Here is a 25,541-nt window from a genome sequence, read left to right on the forward strand (position 1 = left end):
CAGAAGGAGAAACTATAAATTATAAAGATTTAAGAGACCCATCAACTGATATGAAAGCTTCATTTAGGTCCTGATATGAACACAAAGATTGTAAAAAATAGTACAACATATAATAGCAAATAATATTTTTTAAAGATCACTCCAAAACCCACCATATCTTTGGCTGAAGGTTTCTCATGTGGTTGTAGTCAAGCTGTCAGTCATCTCAAGGCTCTACTGAGGCTGGAGATCAGCCTTTAGGCTCACTCATGCATTTGCTGCCAGGCCTGGGTTTCTCACCTTGTGGGCCTCTCCAACAGTGCTTGAGTGTCCTCCTAATATGGTAGCTGGGAACAGCTACATGCAGACTTCCTACTTTAAAAACTATTCAGAATTTCAAGATGGTCAGAGTAGAGCATTAAGGCAAGTGTGGAACCTTCTAAGCCCTGTTTAATTGCATAGGTCACACACTCTTGAAGCCAGGTCTTGCAGCTGGTGAGAGATAGAGAGAGAGCAACCAGGACAGAAGCATCGTACAACCTACTCTCAAAAGTGACATCCTATCATTTTTGTTGTACTCTCACTTTTTAGATACGAGTTACTAGGTCCATCCCCTACTAAAGGGGTAGGGATCACACAGAGGCATGAATACCAATTAGCCATTGCAGATCATCTTAGAGGCCCTCTAAGGCCACAACAACCATCTATGAGATAAGCAGGGAAATTTGAGCATTGACTGAATATTTGATAAAAAACCATTATTAATTTCTTAAATATAATGATGGTATTGTAGTTAAATTAAAAAGAGGGTCTCCTTCTGGGGCACCTGGTTGGCTTAGTCAATAGAGCATGAGACTTTGATCTCAGGGTTGTGAGTTTGAGCCCCACATTGGGCACACAGATTACTTAAAAAAAAAGAGGGTCTTTTTTTAAATATCTACAGATGAAATAATTTCATTTTTTTAATTTGCTTAAAAATAATATGAATTGAAAAAAAAAATAATATGAATTGGGAGAGGAGTGAGCATTGAATAGATGAGATAAGATTGGTCATGAGTTGACTACTGTTAAAGCAGGTTATAAATACATGGGAGGTCATTATACTCTAGTTTTGTATGTGTTTGAACCTCAAACACACACACACACACACACACACACACACAAAGCCTTGTTTATCTAAGACACTAACTTGGCTCACTGAACTTATAACTGAATTCAGATGAGCACACGTTATGATGTAAGTTGAAGATAGGTCCTCAGGAGTGCCTGGGTGGCTCAGTCAGTGGATCATTGGGCTCTTGATTTTGGTTCAGGTCATGACCTCAGAATCATGAGATTGAGCCATTTATAGGGCTCCATGCTGGCTGTAGAGCCTGCTCAAGATTCTCTCTTTCCTCTCCTTCTCCCATCCCCCCATCACCCCTGTGCATGTGCACACATGCACTCTCTTTCTCTCAAAAAAAAAAAAAAAAAAAAAGGATAGGCTGTCAGGGCAGGAGCTGCAGGTTTGAGACATCAAAGGATGATACCATGCATGTTAATCTATTTGCTTCAAAATTTACAAATTCTCATGGTATTCTTGGAAAAGAAAGTAAGTATTGAAGGAGTTGTTGAAGAAAGAGGCTGAAATGATTGGCATATGGAAGAGAGACAACACATACCAATGTGGAAATCAAGCCAGCAAAGTACGGTTCTTGCCTTGTTCTCCAGCTTTATTTCCAGTACTGGAGGATTCCCAGGGCCTTCTGCTACTAGACTAGGGGTGAAATGGGACTACCTCTGGGCTGTTGGAATCAGAAGTTTTATTGTGATGTCTGTTTTCCATGATTAGCAGGAAGAACTTGAAGTGAAAAGTGTTTAAGCCTGTGATTTATAACTGAGGTGTAAAAGCATGTGGTAAAGTAGGAGAAGCTACATACTAAAGGAGGTAATAAAAGGGACTAATGGAGGGCTATGTGTCAAGAGCTGCTATTACCATGCTCAGTCAGTTACACACAGGGATCATTATTTTAAATATTCTTTACAGTATTTTTGAAAGTGACTTTTAAAAGTTAGCCTACTGGGGGGTGGGGGATGGGGTAACTGGGTGATGGGCACTAAGGACGGCATGTGATGTAATGAGCGCTGGGTGTTATAAGACTGATGAGGGCAGCTCCGGTGGCTCAGCGGTTTAGTGCTGTCTTCAGCCCAGTGTGTGATCCTGGAGACCCGGGATTGAGTCCCACGTCAGGCTCCCTGCATGGAGCCTGCTTCTCCCTCTGCCTGTGTCTCTGCCTCTCTCTCTCTCTCTCTCTTTCTCCCTCTCTGCATCTCTCATGAATAAATAAATAAAAATCTTAAAAAAAAAGACTGATGAATCACTGAGCTCTACCTCTGAAACTAATAATATATTAATTAATTGAATTTAAATTTTTTAAAAAGCCAGCCTACCTCTTCTTACTTAAATTATCTTGTTTTTCAGTCCTGACATTTAGTTTGCTGACCAGGCAACTGATTCCTCCTCTCAATGTCTGTTATGCAGCTTTCTGTTCTTCATTAATTTATGTCATTTTTGGATCATGTCATCAAATGTCCATTGGTGAGTCCAGCACTGGAACCCCAGGAGGTGGATGGAGTCTCTGCCTCAATCATTTCCTTATTGCTAAGAACCCAAACTGAAGCTATACTTAAGGTAGAAAAAAAGGAAGCAGAAAATGGACATTCCATCCATAGGGTGAGGGTTCAGATTTGAGAGACTGTGCCATTATTAAGGTCACTGCCAGACAACTCGGCCAGCCACCTGGTTTCCAAAAGAATTAAACAGCATTGGTACTTTTCTTGGTGAAATTACCACTGGTTGAAATCTGCCCTCAATCCAGAAGATCCAGAGGCAATTTTGCCAATATTCCTAGAGTGGATCCATCTTTCAGCTGGACCTGCAGTAACCCAAGACCATGGGCCTACTTTATAATCATCATGCCAGCTTATTAATCTACAATGAGAAAATGTTGTCATGGTAACAAAGCACTCAAATCCATAGGATAAGCACTTTCCTTACCTGAGTCAAAAGTCCACCTACTAATTTATAATCAGAAATAACTGTTACAGGGATCAAACTAGTTGAAGGTCATATAAGCAGCACATTTTCTTCACATAGGTAAACTGGCATAGAAATCAAACCACAAAAATACTCAGTAATCTTGGCATTGCCAACATCTACTTAGTAAAGTACCTTTTTCTGGGCTTCCCTACTGAACAACTGACCACCCAAACAACACTGATCATTTTGACTGACACATGCTTTCTCCAGATATGTTTGTGCATTCAATCTGGTTACCCTCTCATTATTCTAGAGGCAGAGTGATATCCTGCCTTTTTTAAGGACAATATCACATGTCTCTACTAAAACCCATTATATGTTGATATTACATTCAGACACTGAGAGAACAATTATATTTGCATATTTCCAAGTTCCGGGGCACATCATAATCATTTCCAAATACTGATAATAAGGTTACTAGAGTTTTGTTTCTGTTAGGTAATTTAAAAGTAGGGTTTGCCTTTGCTCCCATATGTGACTATGTGGATAGGAGGACTGAATGAAATCATGTTTGAAACAGGTTTAGCTCAGTGTCATTTTGCACCTAGTTAATCCTTCATAAATGATAAGTGTTGTCTTATTATTATTATTGATTAGCTTTGTTTTCTTATCCCCTCCCCCATCATCTCATTCACCATCTCTAAGAGCAGGTAAGTGGCTGAGCCTGTTATGCACTTCCAGCCAATTTCTCTTTGAGCCCCACTCCATACACCCATACCTGGACCACAAAGATCTAAATTCTGGGAATTGGTCATGACATGTGGAACCCAGAGTTCTTTTCTTCACTCATTCTTAACTTCTCCAAGGACCACTTTCAAAAAAGAAAAGTTATTCAGATCAAAGACAAAACAACATCAGACCATGCCTTGCTTTTGTCAAATATGTCGGGTTCCCTGGTTTTAAAACCTCACTTTCCGCCTCAACATCTTTCATAGGTTCCTTCTTCCTTGTGAGTGCTCTGATGATCAATGTCCTGAGATTGTACCCATTCAACAGTGGCCACCTGGTTCTGGGAACTTTCATCAAGGAAGACTTTTCTGCACCCTCCTTCCTTGTGGATTATAACAGATCCTTGAGTGTGGTGGCATCCACAACTTTTCTGACTGGGATTATTCAGGTAGGATCTGAGTCTCTGAACCCCTGAAGAAGAAGTAAATAAATAAAGGAGCTACAAAGGGACCCTTTCCTTTTGTTACTCCTGTTACCCATGGTAATATATCTGAAACTTCAATGATTTATTTTTGGAAAACTTACAGGATGTGTGGATAGGCTCTCCTCAGTGATAAAACTTTTTCCTCCTCAGAAATCATTCACCATTGATTTGGGATTAGATATGGAACATTCTCATCAGTCTCTTCTCTAAAACTAAAGAAGGGCCCTAGGGACTATGGTCTAGAGTTCTTTTTTTAAAATTTTTATTATTATTATTATTTTATTTATTTATGGTAGTCAGAGAGAGAGAGAGAGAGAGAGAGAGAGGCAGAGCACAGGCAGAGGGAGAAGCAGGCTCCATGTACTGGGAGCCCGACGTGGGATTTGATCCCGGGTCTCCAGGATCGCACCCTGGGCCAAAGGCAGGCGTTAAACTGCTGCGCCACCCAGGGATCCCTGATCTAGAGTTCTATTCATGATTTCACGTGTTGTTTTTTTTTAAAACTCTTTATATTCTTTCAACAAGAATAGCACTCATAGGTTCACATACTATATTTTGAGTTAAGTAAGCATTAGAGTCAGACCTGGAACCCTTTTTCTAGAATTTCAGGAGCATAGCTAAAGGACAATAATATCAATGACTTGTTAAAATATCAAAACTTATTTTTGGTGTGTCTTTGATTTTCTCTGAGAGTCTACCATCTGAAGCTTCATCGTTGAACTAAAGTCACATATGCTAGCTTTCTCTTTTTCCACAATTAATCTACTCTTTAGCTAATTTTTGCTGATCTCTCCTGGGACCATCTTTTATTAGGTATAGATTTATTGGAAGCCTGCAAAGTCAGGTTATCCTAGTGAGCAGGCTCCAGCCCTGATACCAGCTATATGACCTACTTAAATCACTTTACCTTTATGGGCCTCAGTTTCCTTGTGTGTAAAATGGGAATAATAATGTTTGTTTTGCAGGGTTCTCATGACTAAGTGAGAAAATACATGTAAAGCATTCAACCCAGAGTCTGTCACATAGTAAGCATCAATATGTTATAATTATGGTACAGAAAATATGAATTTGGTACTTTGACAGAGACCAAAAATTAAAAAAAGAAGATGTAATTCCTGTGGTTAAAAAATCCAGTCTTTTAGAAAAAGACAAAATAACAGGCAATGTAAGTTAGCAACCTATGAATTATCTACAAGGTCCTGGGCATGTTCTCTTGCCTCCTTTGAGCCTTGGGGTTTTATTTGTTTGTTTGTTTGTTTGTTTGTCTAATAAAGGAGGAGACATTCCATTTCCAGGAAGATAAAATAGATTCTTTTCCCTGTTCCTCCTGCTAAATACAATTAAAAACCTTAGAATGTTATTTATAAAACAAACATAAGAAAATGCTGAAAAGTGGAGAGAAGAAAGCAAACTAGCTCAGAATCTCAGGCCCCAAGGAACAACACACTGGTGAGTTTCCAGGGTTTTCTTTTTGCCTCTTCTATTTCAAACTTGATGCTGAAGAAGCCAGAAACCCACAACTCTAATGCCTGTGCACATGTACACACACATGTACAACCCTAACAGAAGTCTGTTCTTTATAGCCACAGCACCAAAAAAGGCTAGTGAGGCTGAAAACTTTTACATAATAACTACTATGCTCCAGACAAACATCAAGGGAAAACAAAACAAAACTGTGGTATCAAACCCCCTCATGCCAACCAAGGCCAATCAAGGAGCCAGACTTTCACCCGTACCCACCTGTAATGAGATGCCCACCCACCCCAAAACTGGAATGTTGTCAGAGAAGGCCAAACAGGGAGTCAAGACTTTCATTTCTACTGTGCAGTAATGAGATCCCCCTTCCTACTCCTCAATTGGGTGATGTCAGACATGGTCTAGTGAAGAGGACAGCCCCCTCTGTTGGGTCAATGGAGGCCAAAAGGGAAGAAGTAAGTTAATAGCAGCAGAGGACTACTGGAGAGCCAGAACTCCCACCCCTGCTCAGCAATAATGAAAAATCCTTACTGCCTCAACTGTTGGTGGAAGCTTAGGGAAGAACTGGGCTTCTACAACTATAGGTAGCAATGAGATGGCACCTGGCCCCTCTCCTGCCATCACTTTGTCAAAATAAGCTAGCTAAAACAGAAGGGTTAAATAAGATCCAATGTCTCATAGCATAGTGCCCAAAATGTTTGTAATTGAACTGAAAATTACTTGTCATAGTAAGAGCCAGAAAAATCTCAACTTGAATGAGAAAAGACAATAAAAAGATGACAACATTGAGATGACAGAGATGTTAGGATTATCTGGCAAAGATTTTAAAGCAGCCATCCTAAACATACTTCAGCAAGCAATAATGAACATGTTTGAAACAAGTGAGAAAATAGAAAGTCTCAGCAAGTAAACAGAAAATATGAAGAAGCAAATGGAAATTTTAGAACCAAAAAGTACAATAAAAATAAAATTAAATTAAAAATTCAAAGGATGAGCTCAATAGCAGAATAGAGGAGACAGGGAAGAATGAATGAACTCAAAGAACAATAGAAATTGCTTAATCTTAACAATAGAGAGGAAACAGACTGGAAAAAAATAAAGCCCCAGGGACAAGTAGGGTGATAACAAAATATCTAATATTTGTATCATAAGAGTCCCAGAAAGAGAGGAGAAAAAAGATGGGGCTGAATTACTTGAAGTAATAGCTGAAAACTCCCCAAATTTGGCAAAAGATATAATCCTATGGATTCAAGAAGCTGAGAAAATTTCAAACAAGATAAATCCATAGAAATCCACCCTAAGACAAATTATAGCCAATCATCTGAAAACTAAAGACAAAAAGATCTTGAAAACAGTGAAACACTTTTTCTATGGTGTGAGAGGGGTGAGCAACTCAAATGACAGCAGATTTCTTATCAAAAATTATAGAGTCCAGCATAAGTTGCACAATATTTTGTTTGCTAACAGCAAAGAACTGTCAATCCAAAATAATATACCCAGTGAAAATATCCTTCAAGAATAAAAGGAAAAAAAAAGAATAAAAGGAAAATCAAGACCTTCTGAGATGAGGGAAAAGTAAAACAATTTGCTACCAGCAGACCTTACCCTAATAGAATGGTGAATGGAAGTTCTCTAAACAGAAAGGAAGTAATAAAAGAAAGGATCTTGGAACATCAGGAAGAAAGAACAATGGAAATAGTAAAAATATAGATAAATATGATAGATTTTTCTTGTCTTCTTGTGCCTTCTAAATTATGTTTGATGGTTGAAATGAAATGATAACATTGTGATGTGGTTCAAAATGTATGTAGAAGAAATATTTGAAACAATTATTATGGGCCCCTGAACAACCCCCTTAAAAATCTGAACATTTATATGCAGATTTTTAAAAATACAATTCAGTATTGTAAATGTATTTTCTCTTCCTTACTATTGTCTTGATAACATTTTCCTTTCTCTATCCTACTTCATTATAATAACATAGTATGTAATATATATACCAAATATATTTCAATCATCTGGTTTGTATTGGTAAGGCTTCCAGCCAACATTAGGCTAATAGGAATTAAGTTTTTGAGGAATCAGAAGTTATATATGGGGGGTGCCTGGGTGGCTCAAGTAAGTTAAGCATCTGCCTTCAGTTCAGGGTCATAATCTCACAGTCCTGGGATCAAGCCCAGCATTGGACTTCCTGCTCAGGAGGGAGCCTGCTTCTCCTTCTGCCTGTGTCTCTACCTCTCTCTCTCTGTGTCTCTCATGAATAAATAAATAAAATATTTTCAAAAATAAAAATATATATAATATATGTCTATAATTTTTATATTATATATGCATGTGTACATACAAAATACTATTTTGTACCATTATATTTAATGTATAATTTATAATATATGTAATTATATATAAATATAGAATTGTTCTATGTAATTATATATAAATATATAATTGGAAAAATTATATTAAGTACACAAATAACTAATTATATATATTCATGAATTTATACATTTATACATAAATATATAAATACATTGATTTATGTAACATATAAATATATGTAAACATAACTATATATTTATACAAATATATAAATTATATATTTAATGTAATATAGTATTTTATGTGTAATTATGTGTACATTGATAGTATTTTACATGCACATATGTATATATAATATACAAATTATATTTATTATATATGCTGAATATATGGAAACATAATTTATGTCTTATATGTTATATAATATATACATATTATTATATATAACCCTGAAGAAATAAATTTAGGTTAATCATTCTTAGTAAAGATATTAGTCAAAAGCTGAGAAGTTTGAGCTGGAATCCGGGTTTTTAACTTTCTTTTTTTTTAAGATTTTATTTATTCACGAGAGACATAGAGAGACAGAGAGAGGGGCAGAGGAAGAAGCAGGCTCCATGCCGAGCACCTGGCGGGACTCGATCCCGGGACTGCAGGATCGCGCCCTGGACCAAAGACAGGTGCCAAACCGCTGAGCCACCCAGGGATCCCTCCTCAGGGTTTTTTTTAATTTATCTTTTCCTTTGTGAACTTCTCGTTCCTCGCAGGGATATTAACATCTGAAAAGGGTTGTCAAAGCTTCTAACAAAAGGGCCCTCAGAAAGGCAAAAGTTTGTCCTGATTACACTGGGTCACTGTTAACCTCACATTAATAAGGTCAGTAGAGAGGGACGCCTGGGTGGCTCAGTGGTTGAGCGTCTGCCTTCGGCTCAGATGGAAATTCCAGGCTGGGATCCAGTGCCACATGGGGCTCCCCGTGGGGAGCCTGTTTTTCCCTCTGCCTATGTTTCTGTGTCTCTCATAAATAAATAAGATCTTTAAAAAGGAGTAATACCATCAGTAGATCCTAGAGCAAGAACTTACGCTCAAGTGCTCCTGAAGCGAGAAGCGTGGTCTAGTGCCTATCGGGAGCTTCTGAATCAACGCCAAGGATTTAGATCGTCAATTTCAGTTGCTGAGAAAAAGAAGAGTTATCAAAGGGGCCTAACAACTTTTTGCTGGATAGCGCCTAATCGACGCCTCTGTGGGTTTGATGACATTCTTTTCTTTTCTTTTAATTTTATTTATTCACAAGAGACAGAAAGAGGCAGACACAGGCAGAGGGAGAAGCAGGCTCCGTGCAGGGAGCCCGACGTGGAACCCGGTCCCAGGACTCCGGGGTCACGCCCTGGGCTGCAGGCGGCGCTAAACCGCTGAGCTACCCAGGCGTCCCGGGTTTGACGACGTTCTGTTTCACTCTGATTTTCTTTATGCCTGAACCTCCTGCAGCTATCGATGGGCTTGTTGGGTTTTGGCTTCCTTGCTACGTACCTTCCGGAGGCTGCAATCAGCGCTTACCTGGCTGCCGTGGCGCTACACGTTATTCTGTCCCAGCTGACTTGCATCTTTGGCATTATGATCGGTTTCCACTCTGGTCCCATCTCCTTCTTCTACGTAAGTAATTTCTACCCTCACCCAGAGATACAAGTGCCCCTCCCCTCACCTACAAAAGGAAGTGGACCCTCCTGGAGAGACTGCTGCCTAGGCGGCTGGGTCAAGAGAGTCTTAGAAATAATTGCATCTGTTCTAGATTTACGATCTTAATTGCAGATGCCAGTAGGATCATGTCCTCAGTTGCATTAACTATTTGGCCCAGGCTTTTTAAACAAACATAAATTTAGGCTTTTAAAATACAGGAATCTATCATAATTCTTCCTATTACATGCCTCATAGCAGACTTGTATCCTAAAACATTAAAGAATATAAAATGCCACATAGTCCCTTAATGCAAGAATGGCATAGAAGCCATGCTAAAGAACATCAATGTTTAAGAAAATTAGTAAAGGAGCAGGCTGGTAAACAGAACTCCTGGGTTCTTTTTTTTTTTTTTTTTTTTTTTTTATTTATTCATGAGAGATACAGAGAGAGGGAGAGGCAGAGACACAGGCAGAGGGAGAAGCAGGCTCTATGCAGGGAGCCCAATATGGGACTCCATCCCAGGTCTCCAGGATCACACCTCAGGATGCAGGCGGCGCTAAGCCGCTGCACCACCGGGGCCGCCCAGAACTCCTGGGTTCTTTCCATTGCACTGAAACATGTGTATTCTCTCCTACTGGGCATTATTATCTTTTGATATCTCTTTATCAACTTAGATATATATGGATATATATCCTCCCCTTTGCCTTCACTGTGCTAGTAATGCTCATAAAGACATTTGTGCCCAGAGACACTGCTTAGGGATTTCTTTTTGAACTAATGTAGAGAGAGTGTCATTTTCTAGCCATAGGCAATTATCAAACCCCTTTCTAAGCCTCTGTAATTTTGTTTTCTTTCAGAACATAGTTAACTACTGTGCAACTCTCCCAAAAGCTAATTCTACCAGCATCCTGCTATTTCTAACTGCTGTTGTTGCGCTGAGAATCAACAAATGTATCAGAATTTCTTTCAATCGGTACCCAATTGAGTTTCCCATGGAAGTTTTACTGGTAGGTGTTTTAATGCCCCAAATTCATGCTTTAGATAATTTAAAATGCCTACTTTTTTAAAATAAAAATAAAAACAAGAAAGCAAGCAACCTAGGAAGGAAAAGGATTAGAGGAGACTATAAAAATAATAATTTTTAAATGTATGTTAAATTGTGACAAAGTGGAATACATTTAATTTTTTTTGGAATACATTTAATTTTTAAATAATAGCTTATGTTTGTAAAACATGCTTATTCTTAAAGTTTTTCTCTATTTCCTCTTTCATACTATTTCAGAAATAAGTCCCGCTCCCCCTTATGAAAGTAATCCAGGCTCATTCTAGCAATTTTTTTTTTTTTTTTTTTGAGAGAGAGAGAGAGAGAGAAAGAGAGAATGGGCAGGCGCAGAGAGAGAGGGAGAAGCAAACTTCCCAGTGAGCAGGGAGCCGCTGTGGGGCTTGATCCCAGGACTCTGGGATCATGACCTGAGCTAAAGGCATATGCTTAACCAGCTGAGCCACCCAGGTGCCTCTCATTCTAACAACTTTGAAAAACATAAGGAAAAAATGGAAGAAAAGAAATTTCTGCACCTGTAATATCAATTACAATTGATAATTTTGGATTTTCAGCTATTACTGTTTTCTTCCTTCAAATATATTTGGCAGGCCTATGCTCAGTGTTGGTGAATTTCCATCTTCTGTATAGAACGTTGATCCTACCTTTTTTTTTTTAAGATTTTATTTTTTAAGTAATCTCTACCCCTAAAGTGGAGCTTGAACTCACAAGATCGAGTCGCATGCTCTACCAAACAAGCCAGTCTGGTGTCCCTGTTTCTATTTTAATAGTGTTGTAATCATACTGTTATTCAGCCTCCTTTCATTCTCACTATGCTGCAGTAGAGAAATTGAAGGAGATGAGATGTTAAATGGATTGCCTAATCTATGTCATTTGTAAGTGGCAGAGCTGGGCTCACCACTATCTAACAACATTTCTTCTTTCTTTAAAAAAAAAAAAATCTACCAATAAAACTTATCTTTTGGAGTTAAAATTAACATTTTTACAGTGACAAAGACATTCTCATAAATAAAGCTCAGGTTTTTATTTTTATTTTTTTAAAAATATTTTATTTACTTATTCATGAGAGACACAGAAAGAGAGCGAGAGAGGCAGAGACACAGGCAGAGGGAGAAGCAGGCTCCATGCAGGGAGCCTGACATGGGACTGATCCCAGGTCTCCAGGATCAGGCCCTGGGCCAAAGGCGGTGCTAAACCGCTGAGCCACCCAGATTGTCCTAAAGTCAGCATTTTTTATATAGGATCACTGAATGCTTGGATGTCCATGAGAATTAATTTCCCCTTAAGAAGTGTTCTGTTAGGGTTGGAGGCAAAAAAAAAAAAAAGTGTTCTGTTGTTGCAGAGATGCTTCAACTTCACCAAATGTCCATGTGTTGCCCTGTATTTCCCAGCTTCCCTGTAGTTAGGCAGAACCATGTGACTTTGGGGCCAAAGCATAGGAGAAAGCATGTGAGTCTCCACGTTCTTTCTCTCCCTGCTGTGGTAATCATAGGGCTGTATGGTGAAATAACTGGGTCCCCACGTGGAATTAGCCTGGATCCCTGAGGCACTATTTGCAAAGAAGTTGCCTCAAAGAGACACTGACCCACAATAGACTCTGTGTGGGCAAAAAAAATAACACTAAGGTCTCATTATTTGTATGTTGCCACAGTATAACCTATTCTATACTAAATAATATAGGTCTATACTTTGCACGATTAAAAGAGTATACGAATTGCTTTGGAAGTTGAGACCAAGCTCTGTCTTATAACTGTTGTCTACTTCTTATGGAGATGGATATTCTTTTTTCCTTGGAGTAGTTGAAAAGCTATTAATTCATAAAGGGCAGAAACTGAAAGACTAATTTTATCAAAGACTTCCCAAATCACTGTACATAAGTAATGGTGCCCTAGAACCCAGGGGACCAGGTACAGATGGAGTTTGGGGAGTGGAGTCAGGGCTAACCTCTCCTTTTCATGGAACCCAGCTCAGCTCTGACATCTTGGGAAGCTGAAGCTTTGGAGTCACCAGCAGATGGCATCGGTGACACAGATATTCTCTCTCTCTCTCTCTCTCTCTCTCTAATTTCAGCTTTATTGAGGTGTAATTGACATAAAAGGTATACATCATGATGATTTCATATGCAAATACATCGAAAAAGAATTCACTCATCGAGGTAATTAACACTTCCATCACCTCACATATTTATCTTTTGTGTATGTACGAGTATGAGAGAACATTTAAGTTTTACTCTTAGCAAATTTCAATTATACAATGCAATGGTATCAGCTATAGTCACCATGAGTAGCATTAGATCCTCAGAACTTATTCATCTTAAATGTGAATGTTTGTACATTTTGATCAACCTTCCCTGTTTCCTTCAACTTCCAGCTCCTGGCAACCACTTTTCTACTCTCTGTTGCCCTAAGTTTGACTGTTTTGTATTTGTTTTTGCTTTTAGATTCCACATGCCAGTAATACCATACAGTATTTGTCTTTCTCTGGCTTTTTTCACTTAGCATATTGCCCTCAAAATCCAGCCACGTTGTGGCAAATCAGCCCTCTCTTAAGAGACAGCAACAGGAATCATAGGCATATTCCTTTAAGCAAACTCAAAGGCAATGAACATTAACCAGGGTTATTAGGAAAGGTGAGAAGTAAAAGTATAGAGGATGCTGTGGTTGACTATGGTTCACAGATTGGTTTGTGAGCTACAGTTAAGACATTCCTTTGGGGGGCAGCCCTGGTGGCTCAGCAGTTAAGCGCCCCCTTCAGCCCAGGGCCTGATTCTGGAGACCCAGGATCAAGTCCCATGTCAGGATTCCTGCATGGAGCCTGCTTCTCCCTCTGCCTGTATCTCTCTGTCTCTCTGTCTCTCTCTCTGCCTCTCATGAATAAATAAATAAAATCTTTAAAAAAAAAAAAAAAGACATTCCTTTGGGGAGTGCTATAAATAGGGTGTACCGTGGAGCAAAGTGGAGGAGGAAACCCAGATCCAGCAACAAAAGTCAGTGGAGACTTTGAATTATTGCAGTTTAGGAATTAAACTTTTTTGTCCCCTAATTTATACTCAAAGGTTATCAAAGCCTGCAATACATTACTTAAATACATGTCAAGTCAAGTGATTGGGATCACTGTCCGCCATGTAACAAGGATTAGAGATGTTTAGAACTGGGAAAAGACTTGCATGTTTCCCCTGGCAGTGAGGGAAATGGGAGAGGGAGGATGAGAGCTGCTATGCCCTAGGGTGTAAAAAGCTTCTCACAGCACTCACCAAGACAGTACTGTGTACACATGCTGCAGGAAACTACACACACCCACCAATCTGTCCTTAACACTCTAGTGTCAAATAGTAAGGGGAAGTTTCAAGGCAATATCTGGGATCCAGATAGAATATACAGGCAAATAATTCAAGAATCCTATAGCTCTGGGGCACCTGGGTGGCTCAGTGGTTGAGAGTCTGCTGTTGGCACAGGTCCTGATCCCAGGGTCGTGGGATCGAGTCCTACATTGGACTCCCCGTGGGGAACCTGCTTCTCCCTCTGCCTATGCTGCCTTTCTCTCTGTGTCTCTCATGAATAAATAAATTAAGTATTTTTATTTTTTTAAGATTTACTTATTTATTTATTCATGAGAGACAGAGAGAGAAAGAGAGAGGCAGAAGGAGAAGCAGGCTCCATGCAGGGAGCCCGACGCGGGACTCAATCCCGGGACCCCAGGATCACACCCCAGGCCGAAGGCAGGGGCTAAACCACTGAGCCACCCAGGGATCCCCTAAATATTTTTAAAAACAAAAAAGAATCCTATAGCTCTAAGAAATTATACATATTATATATTCATAATTTATATATATGTATATGAATGTGTATTTGTGTATGTGTTTATTTAAGTTGTATATCAAACACCAAACAAGCATCAAAATAATTGTCTTTTGGTGATTTCCTTCTGCTTTTTAATTTTTCATATTTTCACTATGTTCCTTTGTGAGCAAGCATTACCTTCATATTGGAAATAAAAAGGGTTCCTTGGCTAGTTTCCATACTTCTTGTCCTTTAACTATAAAAAGAACCAAACTTTTCTCTGACTCAAGCTATGATCCAGATTTTTCTGGCCTGTAAGGTTCCCAGCTGTCTTCATCAGATCACAGCATCCTAGGTAAACCAATTGCTATCCTGCTCAGTATCTGAACTCTCAGCGGAGACTGGGAAAAGATTTATATGTTAGTAGGGAGAATGGGGTAAAGCAGCTACATAATAATTATTTTAATACCTGGGCATCCAGTTCTTTTGTCTCTAGCTTAATTTGCTTGGTGTCAGGTCTCTATAAGGTGTAACAATTGGCTAGGTTGTCTATTTTCCCACTAGTTGAAATGGAAAGGAGACTTGTTATTTTAGGAGTAAATAAAAGGTAGATAAAAAAGCAAGTCATTGCTTTGCTGAGGACTTTTTCTTTGTGCTATCGAATGCTGCTCCATATTTACTATTGAGGGTTAGTCAGTAATAGGATTCTCAGTATATCTCAACAATCCCCAAAGGCTTATTTATATTAGTACAGTATACCTAGATCTAAAAACTTTTACAACTGAGGCTTTTATGTAGCCATAACCTGAAAACATCTTTATATTTGGTCCAGATGTTTCAAGTTGGGGAGGATATCCATTTGTTCCCATTGTTATGTCAGAGGCTGAGAATGAAGTTGCTTTTCATTCTGGCTACAATGCTAAAAAGAGCTCAGTGGGGGCACCTGGGTGGCTCAGTCCATCAAGCTTCCAACTTTTGGTTTTGCTCAGGTAAAAGTCTCCCTGAGATTGAGTCCTCAGCTGGGCTCTGCACTTGGGGCGGGGAGGGGGAGTCTGCTTGAGATGCTCTCTCTCCCTCTCCCTCTGTCCCTCCCCATCATGTTCCCTCTCTCAAACTAAATCTTAAAAAAAATTAAACAAATAAAAAGAGCTTAGGGAATCAAGAGTCAGAGGGGATTTCTGCTTTCTTGCTCCACTGAATAGGCCCTGCCTCTCTCTCCAACTTTCATGCATAGGGACTGCCACATATTTCAATCCCTGTCTTGCTAAGGCTATAAGCGCCTCTGCTCCTGGAAGCAATCTATAATTTTTAGATGATCATATACCTTTTTTTTTTAACCCCTACAGATTCTTGGCTTCGCTGCTTTTGCAAACAAGATAACCATGGCAACGGAAACCAGCAAGATGCTCATTGATATGATTCCTTATAGGTCAGTAACCACTTTTCAGGATTACTCTTCCCATTCTGTTACCCTCACTTAGCCTCTGACCACATAGCCTGACTGCTATTCTGTACCAGCAGTCTGGCCACAGACAAATTTGGGAAGTGGGCTTAAATTCATTTTAGAATATAGAGGTTCCCAAAAGAAGAGAGGCTAGGACAACCCTTTGTTTCTTCATTGGTCAGCCTCTTAATCTCTTCCCATAGTTGAGTCAGTCCTCTCACACAAATAAACTGGGTACCGGAGAGATTCACACAGTTTTTTCATGGTACATCATGGGTCTTCTCAACTTCCATACCTATCTGACTAACTCCCAAGGGTGGAACAAGAGATGCCTCTGTTTTCCTGGCCTCTCTCCTAGAGCTCAGTGCTCAGGAAATGAGTGTTCCTCTGTCTTCACCCAGTTAGACTGAATCAGTGTCCTCAAGAAACATTATTTCATCACTCTGAGTAGAAAGCTATCTTCAAACAGTCTGGCATGTGGAGCTCTTAAATTCTATCAATTAATTTACAATTTACATTATAATTCCTAACCAGTGACTTTGGGTCACTCTTGCTTCTGTTAGGAAATTTGAGTTCCTATAACCTTGATCAGATGAATCACTTTAGATAAGAAAGGCAATATATTGCAGTTTCTTGACTCACAGGAAGGCTTTTGAAGAGCATCATTCATTTCCTTATACTGTTCATACTGCAGAGTCAGTGATACTGGCCACCTCCCAGATAATACAACATAGGCTACTTTGATGATAGCAGATCAGATTAGTCTCATGTCCTACAAGTTTTCCATGAAATCTAATGATGACTAAATCATTTAAAATTCTGTTCAATTAAAAAAAAAAATGTAAGCAGACCACCTAGGAACCAGGGAATGCAGTGGTAAATAAGACTGACTCTTTGCTCTCAGGAAAAAATAACAACAATGAGATCGGTGATAATTATTTTATTTCATTTGCACCTCACTCCTTCTTAAGGCTGAAGAAACTGAGGTTTACCAAATTTAAATTACTTGCCCATGATCACACAGTTGGTTAGGGGCAGAGCTCCTTTTGAACCTATTTCTATTTAATTCCAAAATCTATAATTATAATCACTATATTATATTTACTCAATATGATTCTGTTATTGATGAATGAAAAACCATACAGTCAACTTTTGCTTATGTTTTATCATAAGATTCAGGGTTTAGATAGGTAAACATTTCAAAAATCTAATTTTAGGTATTGGTTTGAACTACCTGTTTTGTTATGTGTTTATTCAAGGTTGCTAAAGATTAGAAAAATAGAACAATTTAAGTTAGTTCTTTCTGTATCCATGTCTCCTTGTAACCAAAACTGCTAACAAAGAATTAAATGTTAAAGAACAGCAGAAAGGAAAAACAGTGGTTTATGTTACCATATTAAATACTTAAGGTTTACTAATGTAGATTTGGGCAGTAAATTCCATTGATTGTAACCTCTTTGCGATAGCCACATTCTTCTCTAACTTCTTGAAAATACATAAAAGGGAAATTTAACAAAAGGCTTAATATCTGCCTTTAAGTATTCAGTTATATTTCTATGCAGCTCACTACCTGGAAAACACAAAGATTGCTTGTAAGTTTAAGTATACTATAAATAGAGAACTAAAACAGACATAGTTAGATGGTGAAAGAAAAGATATTCAAAAATAGGAATTTAGATTTCTGCATAATAATGATGAGAAATAGGAAGACAGGAGGAGATAGTACTTTGTGGTGCTAAAAGGGATAGTTCCTATTCTAAAGAAAATAAAATTGAAAATGCATAAACTAATAACATTTAATTAGATAAGGGATCAAAAATAAACACATCACAACATTTATTTTTAAAAAATTCTTCCAGGGCACCTGGGTGGCTCAGCGGTTTAGCGCCGCCTTCAGCCCAGGGTATTCCCGGGTCTCCAGGAATCCAGTCCCACATGGGGTTCCCTGCATGGAGCCTGCTTCTCCCTCTGCCTGTGTCTCTGCCTCTCTTTCTGTGTGTGTGTGTGTGTCTCATGAATAAATAAATAAAATCTTTAAAAAAAAAATAAATCCTTCCAAGTGATATTTAATACATTGTTCATTTTACCGAATTTGGATTTTCACAAAATTTTGGAAGTTAGTTATTTTTTTTAAAGATTTTATTTATTTATTCATGAGAATACACAGAGAGGAGAGAGAGAGAGGCAGAGACACAGGCAAAGGGAGAAGCAGGCTCCATGCAGGGAGCCCGACGTGGGGCACGATCTGGAGACTCGAAGATCATGCCCTGAGCCAAAGGCAGATGCTTAACCACTGAGCCACCCAGGCATCCCATTAGGGGAAGGTTCTTAACTACAAATTCAATTTTTAATAGCCCTCACTCTATAAACACTCTCTATAAGTCACGTTATCTATCTTCTTGAGAGTACTCTGTTAGTTTGGTGATTCAAAGAATTTTCCCATTTAATCTAAGTTGTCAAGTATATTGGCAAAATGTTATTTATAATATTCTCTTACTATCTTGTTTTACTAACAGCTTTATTAATATATAATTCCTATACCATAAAATTCACCATTTTAAAGTGTACACTTCAGGGACGCCTGGGTAGCTTAGCAGTTAAGCTCCTGCCTTCGGCCCAGTGCATGACCCTGAAGTCCCAAGATCGAGTCCTAGGATGGAGTCCCACATTGGGCTCCCTGCATGGAGCCTGCTTCTCTCTCTGCCTGTGTCTCTGCCTCTGTCTCTGTGTCTCTCATGAATAAATAAATAAAATATTTTTTTTTAAAAAAGTGTACATTTCACTCACTTTTAGTATATTCTCAAAGTTGTACAGCCATCATTGCTATTTAATTTTAAAATATTTTATCACCCTCAAAAAAGAAGCGTTATCCCATTTGTCCCCTTCCACAGCCCTTGGCTACCACTTAACGTACTTTTTTTTTTAAAGATTTTATTTATTTTTTTGACAGACACAAAATCAGAGCGCAAGCAGAAGGAATAGCAGGCAGAGAGAGAGGGAGAAGCAGGCTCCCCACAGAGCAGGGACCCCAATGCAGGACTCGATCCCAGGACCCTGGGATCACGACCCAAGATGAAAGCAGATGCTTGACTAACTGAGCCACCCAGGCGCCCTAATGTTTTAGTTTAAGTAAACTTTACACCACACATGAGACTTGAACTCATAGCCCCAAGATCAGGAGTCACATGTTCTACTTTCTAACTCTAGAGATGTGCATATTCTGCAATAGAATCATAAAATGTGTGGTCTTTTGACTCCAGTTTCTTTCACTTAGCATAATGTTTTCAAGATTCATCCATATTATACCATGGATCATTCCTGTTTATGGCTGAATAATATTCCATTATATGGATATACCACCTTTTGTTAATCCATTCATCAGTTGAAAGACATTTCAGTTATTTCCAACTTTTGGTCATAGTGCTACTATGAACATTCATGTGCAAGGTTTTCTTTTGAGTACCTGTTATCATTCCTTTGGTGTTTATACTTAGGAGTAGATTTGCTGAGTCATATGGTAATTCTATGTTGAACTTATTAAGGAGCTGCCAGAAATTTTCTACAGCAGCTGCACCATTTTGCATTCCCACCAGTAACACACAAAGTTCCAACTTCTTCATACACTCACCAACATTTGTTATTTTTTGTTATTATTGTTGTTATTACCCTCTTAGTGAGTATGAAGTGATATATCACTCTGGCTTTGATTTGCATTTGAGGGCGAAGGATGTTGAGCATCTTGACCCAGGCACTTCTAAAATGAGAGTGCTTCCTGGTCATTTGTATATCTTTTTAGAGAAATAAATATTTAAGTCCCAAGACTACTTTTAGTTGGGTTATTTGTCCTTTTGTTGTTGACTTGTAGGAATTCTGGATACTAGACCTTCTCAGATATAATTTTCTCCTATGCTATAAGTTATCTTTAAAAAAAAAAAAGATTTTATTTATTTATCCATGAGAGACACAGAGAGAGAGGCAGAGACACAGGCAGAAGAAGAAACAGGCTCCACACAGGGAGCCAAACGTGGGACTCGATCCTGGGTCTCCAGGATCATGCCCTGGGCCAAAGGCGGTGCTAAACCGCTGAGCCACCCGGGCTGCCTTATAAGTTATCTTTTTACTTTCTCAACAGATCCTTGAAAGCACAAAGATTTTTTATTTCAATGAAATCCAATTTATTTTTTCCTTTATTATTTGAGCTTTTGGTATTACATTTAAGAAACTATTGCCTAATTCAATGTCATAAAGATTTACCCCTATGTTTTCTTTTAAGAATGTTATAGTTTCAGGTCTTACATTTTAGGCCTTCAATTCATTTTGAGTTCATTGCTGTATATGTTGTAAGATAAGGCTCTGATTTCATCTTTTTGCATGTGAATACCCAGTTGTCTCCATACTGTTTGGTGATGAGACTGTTCGATACCAATTGAATGGTCTTGGCACTCTTGTCTGAAATCAATTGACCATAAATGTTTGAATTTATTTCTGGACTCTCAATTCTATTCTATTGATCTGTATACCAGTCTTTTTTTTTTTTTTTTAAGATTTTATTTATTTATGAGAAACACAGAAACAGAAACAGAGACACAGGCAGAGGGAGAAGCAGGCTCCATGCAGGGAGCCGGACGCGAGACTCGATCCCGGGTCTCCAGGATCAGGCCCTGGGCGGAAGGCGGCGCTAAACCACCAAGCCCCCCGGGCGGCCCTATATACCAGTCTTAATTACTATAGCTTTGTACTAAGTTTTGAAATGGATAACCCTGTGCCCTCCAACTTTATTCATCTTTTTCAGGATTGGTTTTGGCTATTAGGGGTCCTTTGCAATTCCATTTAAATTTTAGGATCAGCTTTTCAATTTCTGCAAAAAGGGTCATTGATATTTTGATAGGGATTGCATTGAATCTATATATCACTTTGAGACTTTTTTTGGCCAAACACATAAAATATGTTTAAATCTGTGAATGTAAACCTTCTAAAAGAGCAAATTCATTTTTTCACCCCTCTAAGATGCTATAGAACCAACGTGTTATTTTGAACATTGTTAAATAAAAAGAACAAAGTATTTATCATGCCTTTCCTTTTTTTAAATTTTTTTTTTATTATTTATTTATGATAGACACACAGTGAGAGAGAGAGAGAGGCAGAGACACAGGCAGAGGGTGAAGCAGGCCCCACGCACCGGGAGCCCGACGTGGGGTTCGATCCCGGGTCTCCAGGATCGCGCCCTGGGCCAAAGGCAGGCGCTAAACCGCTGCGCCACCCAGGGATCCCCTATCATGCCTTTCCTATAAAAACTGCTCTTTAGGGTATCCAAATAGTTAATAACAAGACATTTCACTTTATAAAAGTATTATAGCCGTTTAAGGGAGAAGGAATTCTAGAATTAGGACATCACCATTAAGGGATATTAGTGTATCATCTGTTAACATCACAAAAAGACATAATAACAAACTATTAGAAAAAGAAATTAAGAAAACAATCCCATTTACAATTGCACGAAAAAAATTGCATAAATTTAACCAAGGAGGTAAAAGATATGTACCCTGAAAACTATAAGACATTGATGAAAAATTTAAAAAAGACACAAATGGAAAAATATTCCATTCTCATGGATTGGAAGAATTAATATTAATATTGTTAAAGTGTTCATACTACTCAGGGCAATCTACAGATTCAATGCAATTCTATCAAAATCCCAATAGTATTTTTCACAGAAATAGAACAATCTTTTATTTTAGATTTGTTTATTTATTCTAGAGAGAGAGCACAAGCACAAGTAGGGGTAGAGACAGAGGGAAAGAACCCTAAGTAGACTGCACAAAGTGCAGAGCCCAACATAGGGCTCAATCCCAACCCTGAGATCATGACCTGAGCAGAAGGCAGATGCTTAACCAACTGAGCCACCCAGGCACTCTCTAAAATGAGAGTCATTATAGTTTTTTAAAAAGACAATTAGACATTGTGTACCTCCTGACAGAAGTATACACCACCACCTGTGAACTATTTTTGCCCAAAAAACCTATCCTGGGCAGCCCGGGTGGCTCAGTGATTTAGTGCTGACTTCCACCCAGGGCGATCCTGGAGACCCCAGATCAAGTCCCGCGTGGGGCTCCCTGAATGGAGCCTGTTTCTCCCTCTGCCCGTTTCTCTGCCTCTCTCTCTGTGTTTCTCATGAATAAATAAATACAATCTTTAAAAACAATAACGACAGCTTTTGTTGCAGGGTAGAAAAATAAGAATATGGAACAAGAACCTACAACTTGAAAGAGATTTAAAAGACCTAGCAACCAATTGTAACATATAGGCCTTATTTGGATTCTAATTTGAACAAACTGTAAAACATATGTTTATGAGACATTTGGGAAATTTTGAACATTAATTGTATATTTGATAATATTGATAAACTGGTAATAATCTTTTGGTGTATATCTTTTGGATGGGTACACTAAATGCTTACAATTAAAAATACATAATGCCTTGTATTCACTTCAAAATAATCTTGAAATAGACAGTGGGTAGGAGTACAAATGAAATAAGATTGATTATAAATTAAGTGTTGAAAGTGAATGATGGGTACCTAAGAACTCTATACCATCCTTTCTTCTTTTGTAAGTATTTGGAAATTTCCCATTTTAAAAATAAATTGCCAAATATTTATGAGTGGTATTCAATGATGCGTCCATATGAAGGGAACCAAAAACATAGTCTCTGACTCCTAAGAAGTCAGCCTAAAACTGACCATACAAGAAGCTGACTTCTGTACTCTGGACAACAGAGTGAAATTCCTAAACCCATACACAAACAAACATCCATTCCTACAAGAATCAGGATAATCTTTAATTCTCTGAGCACCAATCTGATAATAATACTGACAAAAAAGAAAGTATATTGTCTTAATGAGAGTTTCTTAGTTAACAATATGGTGGGAGATATACCTGGGAAGAAGTTCTAGTCATGGTTATGAGATTGGCAGTGTTTTATATGGTGTTATCTTAGTAGAAATTGTATGTATTGACTTATTAGAATTAGATGGCCATGACTACCAGAAAGATGGACAAGTCTCAACATTCTGGTGACCTCATAACAACAGGAGGTTAGAGAGGATTTGAGGAGATGGTGGAATAGGAAGCATGAGGAATCTCTCTCCCTACCTAGACAAAAATTGCACCTGCAGAATGTGTCTGATATAACTATTTTGTAACTCTGTAGCCTATTGAATCAGGCCGGTAACTTCCAGGGGAAGGCATAGATGATAATTGTAATTAATTTCAGTAAATTTCAACTTGTAGCACAATGCAGCTACCATCCCCAAACCCAGCCTTATGGCAGGCAACTGTGCAGATATTTCCTGGAGCAACTTGCACACTGCTCGCAGGAGCAAACATGGGCAAAGAAGACCCTGTCCTCCAAATTTTGGGGATCTTTGCTCTCGTTGCTGATTGCTGCTTCTGATCACAGGGATGCAGACAAAAAAGTAAACAGCCATTGTCGTTGCACCTCACTCCCATAGTTGCAAGTCCCTCCCCCTCTGGCAAAAGTGAATTCCAAGGGATTTACAGGTCTAGCACCTCTTTTTTTTCTTCTTTGTTTCTCTCCCCCCCACCCCACTTTGGAAGTCATACACTAAAGATCAGGACATTAAAAAATAATTGCATATATAGGAAAATTAGAAAGTAACCACACATGCAGAGAAAGGCATAGGCTCAGAAAAGCCCTGAGAAAAACTTAAGTTTATACATCAGGCTTATCCTTGGCACAAAAACAACCTACAATAACAACAACAATAGGGCAGCCCTGGTGGCGCAGCGGTTTGGCACCGCCTGCAGCCTGGGGTATGATTCTGGAGACCCGGGATCGAGTCCCACATCGGGCTCCCTGCATGGAACCTGCTTCTCCCTCTGCCTGTGTCTCTGCCTCTCTCTCTCTGTGTGTCTATGAATAAATAAATAAAATCTTAAAAAAATAAAATAAAATAAACCTTAAAAAACAACAACAATAAAACAATTACCAAAAAAAAAAGCAAACCCTGGGAATGAGAAGAATCTGATTTCCAGAGTTACCACATTATTAGATTCAAATACACAACATTCAACAAAAATCTGAAGGCATATAAAGGAACAGGAAGTATGGCTCATTCAAAAGAAAAAAGAAACAGCAGCAGCAACAATTGCCCTGAAAAAAGACCTGATGGCCAACCTACTAGACCAAGACTTTAAAACACTTGTATTTAAAATACTTAAAGACCTAAAGGAAAATGTGGAAAAAATCAAGAAAACGATGTATGACCAAAATGGAAATACTGAAATAGAGATAGAAAACTGAAAAAGAAACTAAAAAGAAGTTATGGAGCTAAGAAGTACAATAACTGAAAGAAAAATTTACTAGAGGAATTCAAAACCAGATTTGAGCACTCAGAAGAAAGAAACAGTGAACTTGAAGATAAGATCATGGAAATTACTGAGTCTGAGGAACGGGAGGAAAAAAGATTAGAGAAACGTGAACAGAGTCTTAAGGACCTATGGGACGCCATCAAACAGAGCAACATAAATTTCATGTGAGTCTCAGAAGAAGAGAAAAAGAAAAGGATGGGAACAAATGTGAGAAAAAATGGCTGAAAAGTTCCCAAATCTGATGAAAGACATGTATGTAAATGTCTAAGTCCAACAAATTCCTTGTGAGAGAAACTCAAAGAGACCCATACCTAGATACATAACCAAATTTCAAAAACAAAGAGAATCTTGAAAGCCAAAACAGAGGTGACTCATCATACACAAGGGCTTATTGATAAAGTAACAAACAGATTTCTCATCAGAAACTTTGAGGCCAGAATGCAATAGACCAACATATTCAAAGTGCTAAAAGAGGGGCTCCTGGGTGACTCAGCAGTTAAGCGTCTTCCTCCAGCTCAGAGCATGATCCTGGGGTCCCAGGATCAAGCCCCATATCAGGCTCCCCCTGGGGAGCCTGCTTCTCCCTATGCCTATGTCTCTGCCTCTGTTTCTGTTTCTCATGAATAAATAAATAAAATCTTAAAAACAGGGCAGCCCAGGTGGCTCAGCAGTTTAGCGCCGCCTTCAGCCCAGGGCCTGATCTTGGAGACCGGGGATCGAGTCCCATGTCGGGCTCCCTGCGTGGAGCCTGCTTCTCACTCTGCCTGTGTCTCTGCCTCTCTTTCTCTCTGTGTCTCTCATGAATAAATAAATAAATAAAACAAAATATTTAAAAAACAAACAAAAAAAACAAAGTGCTAAAGGAAAAAACACTGTCAACCAAGCATCCTATATCCAGCAAAATTTTCCTTCAAAAGTGAAGGAGAAATTAAAGCATTCCCAGATAAACAAAACTTGAGGGAGCTTATTACCACTGGATATGCCCTGCAAGACATGCTCAAGGGAGTTTTGCAGCATGAAATAAAAGGACATGAGAGAGTAGCTTAAAGCTGTATGAAGAAATAAATACCTCAATAAAGGTAAATACTGGTAAATTTATTCTTTTTAAAGATTTTTATTTATTTATTCATGATAGACACAGAGAGAGAGAGAGAGAGAGGCAGAAACACAGGTAGAGGGAGAAGCAGGATC

General features: G+C 38.6%; 1 protein-coding gene across 8 annotated transcripts in view; it reads left to right on the top strand.

Moving 5' to 3' along the window:
- Nucleotides 1-25,541, top strand: part of SLC26A8 (solute carrier family 26 member 8) — an 83,838-nt gene that overhangs the window by 26,583 nt on the left and 31,714 nt on the right. For 6 of the 8 annotated variants that reach the window (XM_077904269.1, XM_077904268.1, XM_077904275.1 and 3 more), the window contains exons 4-8: nucleotides 2,441-2,557; nucleotides 3,994-4,175; nucleotides 9,489-9,653; nucleotides 10,535-10,684; nucleotides 15,863-15,945. In XM_077904269.1, the coding sequence (XP_077760395.1) occupies nucleotides 2,441-2,557; nucleotides 3,994-4,175; nucleotides 9,489-9,653; nucleotides 10,535-10,684; nucleotides 15,863-15,945 (697 nt within the window). The remainder of the gene's footprint in view (nucleotides 1-2,440; nucleotides 2,558-3,993; nucleotides 4,176-9,488; nucleotides 9,654-10,534; nucleotides 10,685-15,862; nucleotides 15,946-25,541) is intronic. The other 2 variants (XM_077904270.1, XM_077904273.1) reach the window with 2 other exon arrangements.

Source organism: Canis aureus, chromosome 7, assembly GCF_053574225.1.
Source record: "Canis aureus isolate CA01 chromosome 7, VMU_Caureus_v.1.0, whole genome shotgun sequence".
Lineage (NCBI taxonomy): Eukaryota > Metazoa > Chordata > Mammalia > Carnivora > Canidae > Canis > Canis aureus.